This window comes from Besnoitia besnoiti, chromosome II (assembly GCF_002563875.1).
Source record: "Besnoitia besnoiti strain Bb-Ger1 chromosome II, whole genome shotgun sequence".
NCBI lineage: Eukaryota > Apicomplexa > Conoidasida > Eucoccidiorida > Sarcocystidae > Besnoitia > Besnoitia besnoiti.
Window position 1 is genome coordinate 766,513 of NC_042357.1, and position 15,302 is coordinate 781,814.

Genomic DNA, 15,302 nt, shown 5'->3' on the forward strand with positions numbered 1-15,302 from the left:
GGACAGAGCCTACAGCAAGACACCGAAACCTCCAATCCCCGCCAACCCCCGTCATCCCCCGCTAATCGATCTAGTGTTCTGTTTCAACGCGTGCTACCTCACTATGGCCCTGGCTGGCCTCACAAATCATTTGCCTGCCCTTCCGTCGCATCATTCCCTGCCCACCTCATTCTTTGGCACTTGCGCTCTCCCGCTAGCGAGCGCTTCAGTTCGGCGGGCGCTCGAACAAACATGTAGGCATGCTCACACGCGCAACACGCCATCTGACGTGTCTGGACACCGTGAAGGCCGGCCAGCCATCTTTCGCCGCCAAGTCCGTTGATTGTCTCGCTTTGTGGAAATTGAACCGGCGCTCTGCTTCGTAATTTTTCCCGGGAGCCAGAGAAATGAAAGCTTGCAGTCAGCCGACGCAGCTCACCACAGAGCATCGCATGCAGTGCCGCCTTTTGATATCTGCACAGCGGTTTTTTTCTTGGCACTATGAGCAATATTGCGGCTGAGGCCTTCACTTAAGGACTGGCTTCTCGCTTCGACGACTCTCGGTATCTCGTATCCCTTAGAACCGCCTAATCGCAGCTTCAATGCGTTTGTGTGTGGCCTGTTTACGTTATTTGGGGCTATCTCTTGCGCGGCCGTCACCCAGCGGTCTTCACGCATGTGCAGCGGGCACAGACAGACCCGAAGGCGTTTTAAACAAGCAGTACGCAAGCGGAGAGTGAAATATTTCAAAGGCCGCTAGGGAGAAGAGGCTGCTTCTCGGGGCGAGAACGCCAGAGGCGCCTGCTTTTCGTGACGTGTAGTCCAGCGGGCGTGTTCGTGACGTGAAGCGGCGGACGTTGAAGCGGCGGACTTGAAGCGGCACCGAATTAGCATGAACTAAACAGGCAGGAACTACTTCTGCGTCTGCTTCCACGTCTAGTAATTGCCATTTTTCTTCCGGCCTTTCTTGGGCTTCTCCACTTTGCGCAATCGCTGGCATCTTCGTAGCCTAGTTCTTGTGTACACGACTAGACGCCCCTTTGGTACTGCCTCGCTAAACCTGCTGCATAGTCCCACGCACATCTGTACCGGCCCCCACTTTATTTCGGGAGCGTTTTTCCTGTTTTGCCACGTGTCGATGTGATTGTTTCTCGTCTCTGTGAGACCTCCCTCCACCTTGGAAATCGGAGATGAGATTTGGCGCCCTCCTCGTCCCTTCTGCTGTGTGATTTCGACGTCTCTGCTGCCTGCTGTAGTTCAACCCTACTTAACCTGGTTTCGGTTAGTTTTCTATTTCACCGCTGTCTTCGCCTCTTTCGCATCTACCGCCTGTCACGATCTCTGCAAGCGCCTTGCGCAGAGGTGTCCGCACTTGTGAACTTCATTCTCAACCGTGACACTGCTTCAGGGAATACCACAATGAACTCGAGAAGCGGAAGTGCACTCGGCCGTCCAGGCTCGATGGGCGGAGCTCAGGGGGTCCCTGCAGCAAATGAGAAGGTGGCGCTTTACTCTCTTATCATTTACAAATGGAACCCGGAGAAGCCTGTTCAGCTCGCTGCCGCGTTCGATCTGTCGAGCTTCCCCTTCTTCCATCGTAGCACCATGAAGGAACACATTGTCTTCCACTCCAGGTATGCTCTTAAGTTTTCCAAACAAGCCCACAGGCTGTGTCGCGGCTGACCACAAGGCTGCGCAGTTTGCTCAGATCGATATCTCTGCGCACTTTTCTGGCTAAAGACTCTATTCAGTCTGAGGCCAGTTGTTTACGTCCAATGTTGTTGAAACCCTTGACGTATTTCAGCGTCCGTATGCAGGCAGCTGCGCTCTGTAGCCGAAGAGCAACCCCAGGCCCGATCCCCGCGGAAGAGCACCGTATTTCAGGCCGCAGGAAACCGGGTCGGTTGTGGTGCAACACGGGAGAGTTTCTTGCCTCTTACGATCCAGCACGATTCCCAGTGCGTAACAGTCTGGACTGCACATACACCTGCATGTGTGTGTGCATTTTTGTGGTGGATCCTCCAGCGGAAGTCACGGGCCGGGGGCGCTAGCCGGGCGCCGAGAGCCACGCGTTTCTTCCTTCCCCGTAAAGGCTGAGCAGGGGATGGCGCATATGGGCGCTCTCGGGCTGGAGAATGCGCGGATTCCCCGCTGTTTTGCACATGTGTCCTCAGGCTAATCTGCGCGCGCACGCCGCTGGGAAGGCGGCAGGTCGTGGAGTTTGAACAGAACATCGGGCACTGCCACGTGTTCGTCCACTCCTCGGGCCTCGCAGCGACGGTCTTGTCTACAGCCGCCTACCCGATGCGGGTCGCCTTCGGCATGATCACGCAAGCGCTCAGAGGCTTCCAAGATGTGAGCTTCACACAGATCCGAGGACGACCTGCGAGGAGACACCCATATACATACGTGGATGCATCATATACATATATAGACATATATATACATATGTGTATATATGGCCGCTCTACTGGCACATGTGTGCACATCCATACGCAGGCAGGCTACACACCGCTTTCAATTCAGCTGCCCCCTCGCCCATATATTTATATATGTTCATTAAGTATCTGCTATCGTTCCAGTATGCGCCTGCTCGCGTATACTGACAGATCTCTGCATTCTACAACAGCGGTCGTGTATTCTCTTGCGGAAGAGATGACGAACGCGTTTTTGCGGCGATTGATTTGCGGGGTCTACAGAAATACGCTGGACAGTGGGAGAACATCGCGGACGACGTGAAGGAAGGGATGATGTTCGCCACGGAAGGATCCGACCTTATGAAGCTCTACCAGAACCCTGTGGAGGCCGACAAACTTTTGAAAGTTCAGAGAGACCTCGACGAGGTAGGTGCCCAGTGAACAACACTTTTTTGGAACCCGATCTGCTCGCTCTCGCTTGCCGAAAGTCTTCGTGTCAAGGGGGCGACAACTTCTGCTCACGGAGTAAGCATCCGAGAGCGGCTGCCTCACTAGCGCTGCATGTACTGAAAAAGGGTGGAAGAGGAATATCTAAAGGATCTTGGACACACCTGCGAATGCGTGAGGCGCAATGCTTTTCGGCGGAGTGACGTCTCCCGCCACGAACGTCTTCCGATAGTTTCGTGGCGAGACCAGTGGCAGCCTGCGAGCTTCCGCGCTTCAACTGCGCGGCTCAGCTCGGGTCTTACGCGTTTTCCAATGGCGTTGATGCAGTGTGGTGGTTTAGGAGACAGTGGGACTCTCCTGATTCTTGTGCGTTTGTATGTATATATATACATATACGTTTATTTCTGCACACACAGTGGGATGCACGTGGCTTGTCAGCTGGGTGCGATGTATAATTGAGCGAGGTTCCGCCATCGCGCCCTTTGCATGCAGTCTATGTCTTCTTGTCCGGCTCGGCTTGCTTGTTGCGCAGGTGAAAGATGTCATGCTGAAAAACATCGATGATTTGTTGCAGAGAGGCGAGAAGTTGGACGATCTCATGCAGAGAAGCGAGGACTTGTCAAACACGTCGTACCAGTTCTATCGGCAAGCAAAGAAAAACAACCAGTGCTGTCAGTTGTACTAGAGGAAAGAGTGCACCGCACAAGCCACTTCGTTTCAGTTTGAAAAAGACGTACGGACGTGTGTTCTGAACACACACAGGGAGTGTGGATCGATGTAATCCCTATTCTTTCCGGTAAAGTCACTGCTTTTGTGTTTGCTGGCATTGCTTCTTCCCCCGGTCTGATAAAGACGTTCCAATTTTTCTCGGGTCTTGAAAATGCATCGCTGAGACTTGAACAAGCATGGCAGTACCCACGCTCGCACGCACAGGGGAAAGAACGTACTTTAAGCGCCCGCTGCATCAGTGACCGTTCTACCCATGCGAATACGAAGAAATATTGAAAAAGAGGCACGCACCTGCTTTTCCGCAAATCCACGCTCAGCTGGTTGCCACTGCACTGTCTTCCCAGTCTTCAGACCGGGAATTTCGGAGGGTTGCCTTCACGCGTCCTAGGACTGCGACAAATGACGTCCGATGTGCTTTTCTGCATTCCGGTATTCCGCCCGTTCCCACCGAATTCAATCCGTCTTTTTTTAAGCACAAAATAGTCCAAGTGGTTGGCCCCACGAATCGGACCGGCGAAAAATGGGGGCCAGGTGCAGTGAACGTTGCGCAGAGGTTGTGCATGAGCGCCGAGTGTGTGCACGAATGAAAGCACACTGCGAGGGGGGGGGATGAGAATATATCCGATATATATATATATATATATATATGTAGGAAATTTTCGTACAGGTAGCCCAGCGGAGAGGCACACTAAACTTCAGCGGTCGTACAAACTGGAAGATGCAAAGCAAAGCGGGTCAACTGGAGAGAAACAGGAAGTGTTCCGGGCAAGGGCACACGATAGAAGGAGGCAGTCGAATGGTTGGCACGGCGTCGTGAACGGCAGGGGAATATCGATAGGGCATGCAGCAACCAGAAATGACGACAGCATATGGTGCTGAAATGTGAGAAAGAGTTCCAAGGAGTTGCAGTCAGTTCGCGTTTAGGGCCACACGCTTCGCTTCTTCTGCGCGTTTCTTCTCCAGCTCCAGGATCTGAGGAAGAAAGATGGTACGCATAGGAAGCAATAAACTTCTCTGTTGAAGTTCGAATGGCAATTCTTTGGCAAATGAGGAAAAGAACGATAGAACTATGTAAAACACGCACAAACTGAGGCATCCTGAAAGTCGAACGGCACCATGTCTCTATGCCGCTCGCGGGGGCCGCTTCCACAAAGTACATAGAGGAAGCAATCTACAGCCGAGCTTATATGAGTAAGCCTGGACTTCGGCAGACGTTCCGTCGAGAGAGACACCTAAGCAACAGATGTTCGGGCTGAGTAGTACTGAAAATCTGTGTCGCAGAGCCGCATTGAGAGCGTTCGCACACCCGCTTCGCAACTTGCACACCGCGTGTTAGGAACGTTTTGCGGACAGTGAGCTATCTCACCCTCTCCGCATAAATATATCTGAGGAAACCATGAAGTTATAAAACCAGTGTAGAAATGATGGTGACAAGGACGAGCAAGTCCAGTATGTGGGTAGTGGCAACCTGACGACATCATGTTCAGAATTGCTCGTTCTTCTCTGTGCTGCCGGCCTCGTGTCGCCATAGCTTCCCACTGCGTCTAATCCAACACTCTTGGAAAAGGTGGCTGCGGCTGGCAATATCACCTTTTGTTGTCAGCTTCACTTAGCGGGCTTAACCTCTCATCTAGGCGAGCCAGACACTGCACGCCGTTTCCGCTTGCGATGCAACAGCACGGACTCACTTTCGGTGGTTTTTTGTAGGAGACGATCAGCGTGTTATGTTGATGACACCATGAGAGGCTCTCAGGTTTGAGGTCGAGACCAAGAGATTGAACGTCACTCATGCGCAGCCGTTTGAAATATTTTTTATTTGTTGTGCGTATAACGATCTCTCTGGTCTCCCCATCAATCTGGACACTGTACGTCTCTGAGGGAAAGGGTAGATTACGTATCCGCCACTCAAAAGCGTCCTTTGTATCCCTCGTAACACAGAAAGGAGATGACACACTTGGTGCCATAATCATGTCATTGCCGTTACTAGTCTCGACAGTTATGGCACCACTTTCTCGCGGCGCGCCAATTTCGTAGTCCCACGTCCCATCTGTCCCGAAAAGATTTGGACGACGGAATTTCCGCACCAGAATCGTGTCATCTCTCAGATCATATTCCTCTACTTTCTCTGATTTATCGGGATACGTCGTGTGGACTTTCCGCCGACCGTCAGCGATAATCGAAAATGTCTGTGGTTGCCTCGCCGTACTTGGCGCACTTCCCGCACTCTGAACTACGGACATTTTAACGTTTAATGAGGTACGAAGCAAGACGAAAGCCAGTTTGATTTGGATCGCATCTGCGTGCGGTTCCCGGAGACAACCTCGTGACTGCTCGGGACTTTCCTGACAAGGAAAAGCTTGATTGCACTTGGATGATATGCGCGAATATTTCATACAAGGGAAACGAGGGAGCTGGGGGAACGGTCTTGATCAGGTAGCGAGCAAAACTGTGGCATCGCGCAACGGCTTTCTCAAGGGGGAACACGGTACTGATAAACTGATAACAGCGAATTCGCCGAATCACGAGACAAAGTCGTATTTAGAGCACGGGCTCTTTTCTGCATGTCGGTTATCACACCACTCGAATTCTTGGCTTCGTTAAATGAACCCGCGACAAAGCTGACATTCCTTTAGCGGAGAGAAAAAAGGTGCATGCGTTGCTGTGCCGCCAGATTCGGCGGCGTGTGTCCTTTTACAGCAAACAGCGAGTGTGCATCATTGCACACGGCTAAGCGCTGCCGTGTACGTTGTGCAGAGGGAACAAACACGAATCGGAAGGCTGCACGGCTGCGTGCAGCTGGACTACACATTCCCGCTGTCCTGTTTTCTCCAAGGAAATACATACATCCTGGACCGCGCCTCTTTTTGTATCGCCGGAATTACCGATCATCATCTTTGACATCCGACAACAATGAGGGCGTGGAGTCCAATGCAGACGGCTGGGCATCTCGGGGAATGCGCTACTACGTTGTGAGCCGGATGATGCATGTCCGAATGAAAGCTGCATCAACTCTAAGTGGCCTCGCTTTGTTGAGCACCTCTTCACAGGCGTAGTCAGTGTGCAATAGTGGCACGTTCTACACCCACCTACAAGAAAGGAGCAACTCCCGGTGTTGGTAGCAAACCGGATCGACATAAAGCAGTCCGTTCCATTACACTGGATGGGAGTCGTCTACAGAGGCGTCTTCCTTAAAAAAACATCAGTACTCTTCAGAGATGCACTTAATGGCTGCCATCCGTTAAACATGCTTGCCTGCGACATACAGAGGCCTGCGAAAGGGGGGCGGGGGGGGGGGGGGGGGCGTACGCAGGAAACGCGCTTCACGAGCGTTTTACTTCTCGAGACTGGCGTACAGAGGTGCTGAGGCGATGACACCACTGTCCCTCGGCCATGAATCTTGTCCGATTGGCATGTTCCTTGCACATGCAAAAGGCATCTCGTGTGGCTTCAGCCTCACTCCGCACACGCATTGCCTGGAAAACGCCAACAAGCGAGCGCTTTGATGTAGTAGGCGGGGACCCGACACCCGAGGCCGGGTCCATTAGCTTGCGACGAAGGCATTTCGACCCCGCCTGCTGATCTGGGCAGCACACTTTAAAGTACCCCCCACACTGAACCACACGGCGCCGCTCATTGCCTCCAAACACCAGCTTCGTTTCCACAAGGACCAATTCCGTTTGGAAGGCTCCGCAGCAGCTTACAACACACATAGGAGTAGTAACAAAACCTCGGAACAAGAAGAAAAGAGGGCCCTCATGGCGAAGGCTAGCAAAAGCTAGTATTTCTTCCCCTTCTTAGTCGACTGTGCCGCCGTCGCTTCCTTCGACGAGACAGATTCCTTAGAGGATGCAGCTTCCACTGCTTGCTTACGGTTCTTCAACCGCGCAGCTTGACGTCGCTCTGCAGCCTTGGCCTTCTTGGTTTGCTTCTTCGCGAGGACTTGGGCTCGCACCCACGCATTGACACTTCGTCGATGTTTCGCGCCCTCCCCAGCGTCTTCACTCGCTTTCACGCCGTCAAGGACAGTGTCGAAACTGAAATCGATCCCAAGCTCTTTCAAACGACGCTGCTTCTTCAAATCCGACACAATTTTTCGGTTGACTTGTCTGGCAGAGGACATCTCCCCATCGGCCTTGTTGTGCTTGCCAGCGGCGATTAACCGGGACGGCGCGCGTTTGAACTTTTTGTTGCCACCGGAGAAGACCTTCTCAGAGAGGTCATGCGGAGGCACAACGTGGCAGACTAACGTGCGCCCGAACATCATGTAGTTGTTCATCGCCTCCGCGACAATGGTCGCAACTTCAGGCAGCTCGAATTCGATGAAGGCGAATCCTTTGCTATTGCCGGTCCGTTTGCTTCTGCGCAATTCCACACGGGTAACCTTACCGAACTGCGAAAAAAATTTCTTAAGTTGAGGTTCGAAGAAGCCGTGCGGCAGGTGCCCCAGATATATGACGCCTCGACCCGAACTAGCCGATGACTTAGGCTTTCCCGCTTGCTCCGTCCGGCCATCTTTAACAGAAGCTGACCGACTTTTTCCCGGCGCCCGTGCCTTTTTCTCAGTGTCGGGTTCCTCCGTAGACTGGCGTGACGAAGAGCTTCGCTTTACTTTCTTTACGGAGGAGCGCTGGCTGCTGCCGCCGCTCATCATCTCTGGCGGACGTTTTGCCGATTTACGGTTTTCGCGTCCTATGTCTGATTCAGCAGGTTTTGCCGTGCTCGTCGTAGGCCGTTCTTTTGACTGAGACACCGTGGTGGCTTTTTTCGCTGTACGTGAGCCGACGGCAGCGGATGCCGCCCGGCTGCTCTTGCCCCCGGTCGACGAAGCTTTTGCTGCCTGGAGCCGGCTTTTCCCAGAAGGGGAGCCTTGAGAAGCAGCCGCTGGCGCCATCATGCCACGGCTCGTAGCAATATATCACTCAGCGACGACACGTAGCTAACAAGGGAGTGAAACGCAGATGACTCAGTAACGATAGGCATGCAGCACAGAGAATTCCCCGCCTTCGAGGCGATAACAGTGGCTTCTGTGGGGCGGCTATGCTTTGGTGGAACAGGGTTAAGCCTCCACTGTCAAAGTAAGCCAGAGAAAAAAAAGTACAAACATGTAAATTGCCAACAGGCAATAGCCACTCGCAGCGGGACACTCCGTGGTCCGCAACGAGCCAACTACAGCCTATTTTAGAACGCTGTTGACCGGCCGCATGCTGCGCACAATCGATCTCGCTGCATGCATAATTTTCCACTGGACGCAGCAACCAAACGTGCTCTGTGGTGGCGTTTCACCTAGGTAAAAAGTCCTCTTCACACAGTAATTATCGTGCAGACGGAAGCTTACGGAATCGTAGACAGCAGGCAACATGGATCCTGTACAGGCGGCTGTGGTCGAGATACTCGGAATGGCAGACTTGTACAGGAGGTGAGGCCCCAGCGTGTAACGCGGGTTGACGTTTGCTGCGCGCACCGTCGTGAATTTCGTAGCCCTCCCGTTCGCGGCTTGTACGTTTCTCGTCCCTGGAATGGCTTGAATACATGCCACATTTGGTGCGTCCCCGTGCTCTCTTGTCATGCTGTGTCTTGTTTAGGATTCAAGACACTTGCTGGACAAAGTGTATTCCCAACGTGAAGGAGTCGACGTTGGACGCAGGGGAAAGCAGCTGTCTAGATCGATGCGTCAACAAGGTAAGATGAAAAGTATGCTCACAGAAGTGATGACACCGGTTTTAGCAGTCCGAACACACGCCGTCACTAGTGATTGGTTTTGTGAGCGGTTCGTGGCATGTCTCTCGTTTTTGACAGGATGGAACCGTTCTTTGCCTTCCTTATTCCTCCTTGTTTTTCAGTATACCGACGTTCATGCTATCGTCGGCAAGGAGCTTCAAGCAAACGCGCAAGAAAGTTCCGGATGAAAGGCCCAACCCTGAGACTGATCCTCCGCTCAAGCCTTACTGAACGGTGTCGTCGCAGCGCATCCAGCTAAAGCACATCGATGAGAAGAGACCTCTTTTGCTTTAACAAGGTGTTCGGTCGCTTCTGTGCCGTATTGCGTAGGGCAGTCTGCAACGGTTGTCTAATATGAACTCGTAGGGACAGCCGGGCGTTCAACTTCTCACTTGTGTCGAGGCTGTTCTTTATTAACACCAAAAAAATCGGTGTAGTTACTACAGAAGCGTTGGCTTCGCGCTGAGGCCTTGACTCGTACTTTCTGGCCAGGTCTTACGAGCGAGAAATCCGACGACTGACCATACCATGCCTCCGCTTTGACATATGCCTTGTTGGGGGCCTAATTCACCGTAGTCGATGAGAGTATCAGGCTACCAGGCTTCCACCTGTTCACATGACTTACAGTATCGCTGCAGTAGGTATCCTGATGACCCGCCAGCAACAAGACGAGCGATGAACTTAGGGAAGCCAGTAAGAGCGACAACTATTCACAATGACTATAAGAGACGAGAGGAAGGACAATCAAGGTTTTGGCCTCCCACCGGTCCCTTCTCGTCCCTCGTCGCCGACCTGAGGTCGCACACGGCTGTGACTCTGCGGGCCGCGCCATCTCTTTCTGGAAGTGCTTTACCATCACAGACATCTCCAAAAACCGTGGTGCCCAAATCATTTCCCCGACGGTGAACGCCGCGATGCTTATCACTGCCGCTGCTGTCGAGGCCGAGACTCCCTGCACTCTGGCGGTCTGAATCTGATTGTGCGTGGCAAAACGTACGATCCTACCATGACGAACATTGAGAGTGCCGAAATGGTAGATCCCTGCTTTCAGCGTCGGGAGATCGACATGATATAGCTTTGCAACTGCTTACTATAACGAGCAGTTCGTATGGAGACGCGTACTGATTGAATCGAGACAACGACACCAAGGGCATTAACACCATGATTAATACTGGGTTTACGGACAGAACCAGCTCGAAGGGAGCGTTTGCTCCGTGTACTGAAACATACATGTGCTTCGGAGCATCTTTTAGCAAGCCGCAAATTTACCTCTTGTGAATGTCTTCGGAAATGTGCTTCCGAAGTGCCTGGGTAACGCGCCAGGACGTTTCCACGATACGCGATAATAGCTGAAACGTCACTGGTGACAGGACCTTACCGTAGGCATGTGCCGACCCCTGTTTAGCGCCAGACTCTTAAAAGAACCATTATAGCTGTGTCAGGAAGCTTCCTTCTTACCGGCGCATACCAATAGCGAGACGAAAAAAAATTTCCAGACGCTTGATGATTTGCAGACGCTGTGCAGGATCTGGACGAGCGGGAGTTTGCAGGGCACGACAAGGGGAAAGGCTTACTAGTCCAGCTACCTCGAATGGATGAGACGACTGTATGCAAAATTCCCTGACGTCGTTAGTCTCTTCGTGAACGACTATTTCTCGCAGACAGCAGGAAAGAATAAGCTGGACTAGGCAACACGAAAAAGACAGCAGCAAATAAAGCCTGTAGTATTGGCCGTAGTGCGCCGCTAGAGCTCGTGTGCCCGTCAGGAGAACGGCAGACCCGAGGGCGGCACAGTTGATCGCGAAATACCTGCATTGTTCCCCGATCGTATCAATTTTGCCTTGGGGAAGCATTTCCGACTCACGAGGAATCGAACGCCAACGATCGATACGCCTTTGTTGTGTACCTCCTTACTCCAAGTTTGAGGACATTACTCGTCATGGCGACACCTATGGGCAGTACGGTCAACAGGATCGCCAGGAGGAGAGCTGCTTCCGAGACAAAGACAATTGAAAGACGCCCAATGGTCGCGAAGGTGGAGCCTACGATCAGGGCCCATTTGACTCCGATGTTGTCAATAAGTGGACCCACTACAACCCCGTACAACAGAACCATGAGACCAAAAATGCCGTATAACCATCCAGCCCCCTGGTCGCTGAAACTAAACACGCTGCTAAGAAAAAGCACGAACACATAGTCAAGCGCGAACGTACTAAAGGAATCAGCGAACTCGCACGCAAGGATAATCAAGAGCTCGCGGGGAGCGCTCAGAATAGTGCCGACTGTGCTTGCCATGCTTATATCATTCGCAGGCTTCCTCAAGGGAACTGCTCTTTGAGTTCTCACGCGGCAGGGTGGATTTTCCCTCCTACTCTTAGGGGGTGAGTGAGCCCTAGTGCCCACCCGTCGTTACCTGTCTGGACGTACACCGGGCATCTATTGCCCCTGTTTCTCTAGTCAGTTGGTACGCACCATCTTCTGGAATGAGAGCACTCTTAAGTAGTTTCACCAACCTCAATGAAAAAGCAGGACGACTTCTGCAGCACTCTTACTTACCAGCTTTGTTCAGCTGGCGACAATGTGCGCTATGCGGGTAACGCACCGTCTTTGCGCACGCTGGCAACCTCATTCGCGGCGCTCTCCGTGAATTACAAGCTATCTCTAAGCGATTACGACCACCTTCTCATACTCTCTACACTTCATGCGCCCGGGTAATACGAAATTCTGCTGCTGCGAAGCCGCGGCGTGGCTGTTCCGCAGGGCCCAACGCATTGTCGGCCGCCGTCGACCGCCTATTAGCTAGCGCTCGCACACCTGCCGTGCGGCTTGAATGACTGGAAAATAATACTTTGTTCCGAAGAGTAAGCTGATAACATTATTCAGCATTGTGTCCTTCCTTGATCAGCGATCACGTCTTATTCCTGGCCGCATGGGGGGCATGCTTTTGTCCGCTGCATCACGGAAAACACAGCCGCTGCATGCTGCCACCTGCGGTTGACAGACTGTCTATGCGTTTAGAAATAACAAGAGTAATGCAGCCAGCAGCGCCGTCTGTTGTTTAATGCGGGACACAGGCCATATCTGGCTTATTGTTATGCACATCTAGTTGCGTTGACTGTTCCGCCTTGCTCTCCGGATACCCTGGGCTCTCCGTCCACCAACTCAACTGTGCAAGTAAAGGAGTGTGATTCAGGTCCACCAAAGCGAAGTTTCCGTCAACGCAGACGACAGGAGGATCGTTCCGGTCCAGAAATGTGAAGGTGCGGGAGATATACGCAAGGGAGGCTGACGCATTCGTTTTTTGATTGACGAACAACTATGGTAGGGGACGACGCAAGCACCAGCGCCGCGGCCGTTCCGCCGCTACAGGGCGCGGAACCGTGTCTTGATGACGGCCAGAGTTTGGAGTTTTCTCCGTCACAGCTGTCGGAAGAACAGGGAGGCGCTGAGGCGCAGAGGGAATATCTGTGCCCTGGACCGGCGGATTGCTGCCAGGCTGCATATGATAAGGGGCCTGGGCGGGCCGAGGTAACCACCGAGGACGTTGTCCCAATAAATGCGGCGACGTCAGCTTCGGCCGATGGCGACGCGAAAGTGACACATTCGTCCGCTGAAGCGAGTGCTAGCACTGGTTCCTCTGATTCAGGGAGAGTTCTTGACAACGTGACGCCAGTCAACGGCGACTCGGAACAACCAGAAAATCACGCGATGCGTCCTGCCTCTGTGATCAAGCGCACCGAGCAATCAACTCCGTTCAGTAAACTGCGGGAACAGTTTGAAAAGAAATGTCAGCAGTCGCACTCGGTTGACAATAAAGATCATCGCAACCCAGCACACGTGCTGACGTCGTCAAAAGTGACGTCACGCACGCAGATGAACGTCAAGCAAGCATCAGTAGGACTCTCGGAATCTGCTGAAGAAGCCTCGGGGGTTCCAGCAACTTTGGCGTCGGCTTCCAAAATCGATGTACATAGAGCGTCAGAGCAAATGGCAAACGAACACGTCTCGGAACCGTTGCGGCTTCCCCCGTCTAGCCCACGATGGAACGAAGTCAACGAGGGTGAAGGCAGCATAGCTGAAGCTGGCACGACGGAAGTTGCCGAGACTCCCAAGCGAGAATCGATTGACGAAGCTCGATCGCCGAGCTCTGCTGTTGTCGGGAGGCTGAGAGAACGGTTTGAGAGACAGGCACAACACAATGGAAAAGGCTCTCTGGCGCACCAAGCCATTCAGTCAGAAATGAAATCAGTCGAAAATACGACTGGGGAAGCAAAGCCGGAGCCGTTGTGGCGGCAGAAACAGAGAGCTCGGCTCGCAGCCGCAGCAGAGGCCGAGGCCAATAGACAGGTAGTTCATGCGGAGAAGGCGGAGGAGAGCTCGTCCAACCCGAAGATATCTACGGCAACGCTGACGATCAATTGTAGCGCGTTTGGGCGAGGCGTGAACAGCTTAAAGGAGCAGTTTGAAAAACCGAGAACGCCGGTTAACAAAGTGGCCATTGAGCGAACCCCGCTGGCGCATTCGTCTGGCCATGCGAATGTGGAGAAAGCCAAAGCGCTACTGGCTACAGTCGACATCGCAGGCCGTTACGGGCGCGAGTACCGGATAGCTAAGAGCGCCCTGCATGCGACGGAGGAAGCGGACGATCCCGCAGATGGTGGAAGTCAGTCGACGGTGCCAGTAGAAGAGGGGGCCGCGCAGGCAGAGTCTAACGCGCCTCCCTCATTGACCAAAGCCGCAGAAGTTCATGAGCCTGCGCCAGGCGATTCTTCCCCGTCCCAGGCAGGTGTGGCTGCTGGTGCATTGCAGTCGCTAGGAGGCGAAGGCGGAGGCGAACATGTAGGAGTGTGCCATCATGCGTCCTCGAAGATCGAGGCACTTGCTCACGCGGTGGGCGCTGCGGCTTTGAATTTTGGCAAAGCACCGCCTCCCCGCCTTTTGAAGAAGTCAACGCCACCACCGGAGTTGGAAGAGCCTGACTACGTTCCGCCATCTATAGCGGCTCTGAGGGTACGCCAGCAAATGGAGCAAACGGAAGAGTTGCAAAACCACAAGTCGGAGGCAGCGGGGGATTCAGACCTCAATGATCATCCAACTCACGAAGTTGACAGTGGAGAACTGGTTGAGGCCGCACCCGGAGAGAGTCTGGCAGCGTCTCACGACGCTTGTCGAACGAAAATTGACGAGGAGGATGGATCGGGGGCGGCAGCGCCGGACCCTGTGATTTCAGATCAATTTTTCCGAGGAGTTACCACCCGACTACTCAACAGGTTCCGGCACCCCGGACGCTCCTTACGAGCAAGTTGCCGGGAACCCGCTGCTTCTCTAACCGGCTGCTGAAAGTGCATCTGGCGATGAGCCTGCTTCTGAGACACCGCTAGAAGACGCAGCAGAGAACGCCGACGATAGTGACGCGCAGCTGCCCGACGAAGAAGGGAATAAGGTAAAGCTCGTGGATGAAAGCACGCACAAGGCGGAAGAGACTTATGTGGGGGCTTAAGAGGAAGATGTGGATTCATCAAGCGCGACAGGTGAAGCACAAGACATACATGTGCCAGATGATGGCGCTGAACGGGAAATAGATACAGCAGTTCCGGAGTATGCCGCTGAAGAGAAGGTCGACCCTTCATCTGCGGAAGAATCTGGCGTGTAGGTTCGTGTGCCGTCACAAGCGAGGCAGCGGGGGTGACTGGGTTGGCCGCCAGTCCGTTTATTTGCGGAGGGGGAGGATGAGTGTGCGCCATGCTGAGAGGACGACACACTGAGCTCTGCTCGGTGTGGTGGCCGCACCCTTGCATTGACACCCGGCAGCCAGATTATTATTATTATTACATTTGCAACTTCTCAGAATGAGGCGTGGGCTTTCCTGTCGCCTCGCGCGCGAGCTGTGCGTAAATGGAATGTCCATGCATTGCCTTGTATTCCTACTCTATCGCATTTGCCAGAGGCAATAGTTTCGGAGCTAGCCCTGTATCTGGCTCCAGAGTTATTTGGTCACTCCACAGAAAACGT

At 53.2% G+C, this 15,302-nt stretch overlaps 6 protein-coding genes across 6 annotated transcripts; 3 read left to right on the plus strand and 3 right to left on the minus strand.

Annotated features, from left to right (window-relative positions):
* Positions 1-1,398: 1,398 nt before the first annotated feature.
* On the plus strand, positions 1,399-3,528 carry BESB_034560 (SNARE protein; the record flags this gene model as incomplete). Its single annotated transcript, XM_029362042.1, has 4 exons — positions 1,399-1,613; positions 2,154-2,334; positions 2,679-2,822; positions 3,376-3,528. The coding sequence occupies 4 exons, from the start codon at positions 1,399-1,401 to the stop codon at positions 3,526-3,528; spliced, it is 693 nt and encodes a 230-aa protein (XP_029221007.1).
* Positions 3,529-4,481: 953 nt separating this feature from the next.
* BESB_034570 (DPCD family protein) lies at positions 4,482-5,812 on the minus strand (the record flags this gene model as incomplete). The annotated part of the gene is made up of 2 exons (XM_029362043.1): positions 4,482-4,544; positions 5,261-5,812. 2 exons carry the CDS (start codon positions 5,810-5,812, stop codon positions 4,482-4,484), a joined length of 615 nt encoding a protein of 204 aa, XP_029221008.1.
* A 1,535-nt stretch (positions 5,813-7,347) lies between these two features.
* On the minus strand, positions 7,348-8,466 carry BESB_034580 (RNA recognition motif-containing protein; the record flags this gene model as incomplete). Its single annotated transcript, XM_029362044.1, has 1 exon — positions 7,348-8,466. The coding sequence occupies one exon, from the start codon at positions 8,464-8,466 to the stop codon at positions 7,348-7,350; it is 1,119 nt and encodes a 372-aa protein (XP_029221009.1).
* Positions 8,467-8,929: 463 nt separating this feature from the next.
* BESB_034590 (putative TIM10 family protein) lies at positions 8,930-9,478 on the plus strand (the record flags this gene model as incomplete). The annotated part of the gene is made up of 3 exons (XM_029362045.1): positions 8,930-8,988; positions 9,155-9,251; positions 9,413-9,478. The coding sequence occupies 3 exons, from the start codon at positions 8,930-8,932 to the stop codon at positions 9,476-9,478; spliced, it is 222 nt and encodes a 73-aa protein (XP_029221010.1).
* A 252-nt stretch (positions 9,479-9,730) lies between these two features.
* Positions 9,731-11,585, minus strand: BESB_034600 (transporter, major facilitator family protein; the record flags this gene model as incomplete). Its single annotated transcript, XM_029362046.1, has 11 exons — positions 9,731-9,852; positions 9,916-9,996; positions 10,055-10,082; positions 10,144-10,242; positions 10,296-10,331; positions 10,382-10,509; positions 10,560-10,597; positions 10,669-10,687; positions 10,749-10,818; positions 10,877-11,099; positions 11,155-11,585. The coding sequence occupies 11 exons, from the start codon at positions 11,583-11,585 to the stop codon at positions 9,731-9,733; spliced, it is 1,275 nt and encodes a 424-aa protein (XP_029221011.1).
* Positions 11,586-12,608: 1,023 nt separating this feature from the next.
* On the plus strand, positions 12,609-14,630 carry BESB_034610 (uncharacterized protein; the record flags this gene model as incomplete). The annotated part of the gene is made up of 1 exon (XM_029362047.1): positions 12,609-14,630. The coding sequence occupies one exon, from the start codon at positions 12,609-12,611 to the stop codon at positions 14,628-14,630; it is 2,022 nt and encodes a 673-aa protein (XP_029221012.1).
* Between the last annotated feature and the right edge of the window lie 672 nt (positions 14,631-15,302).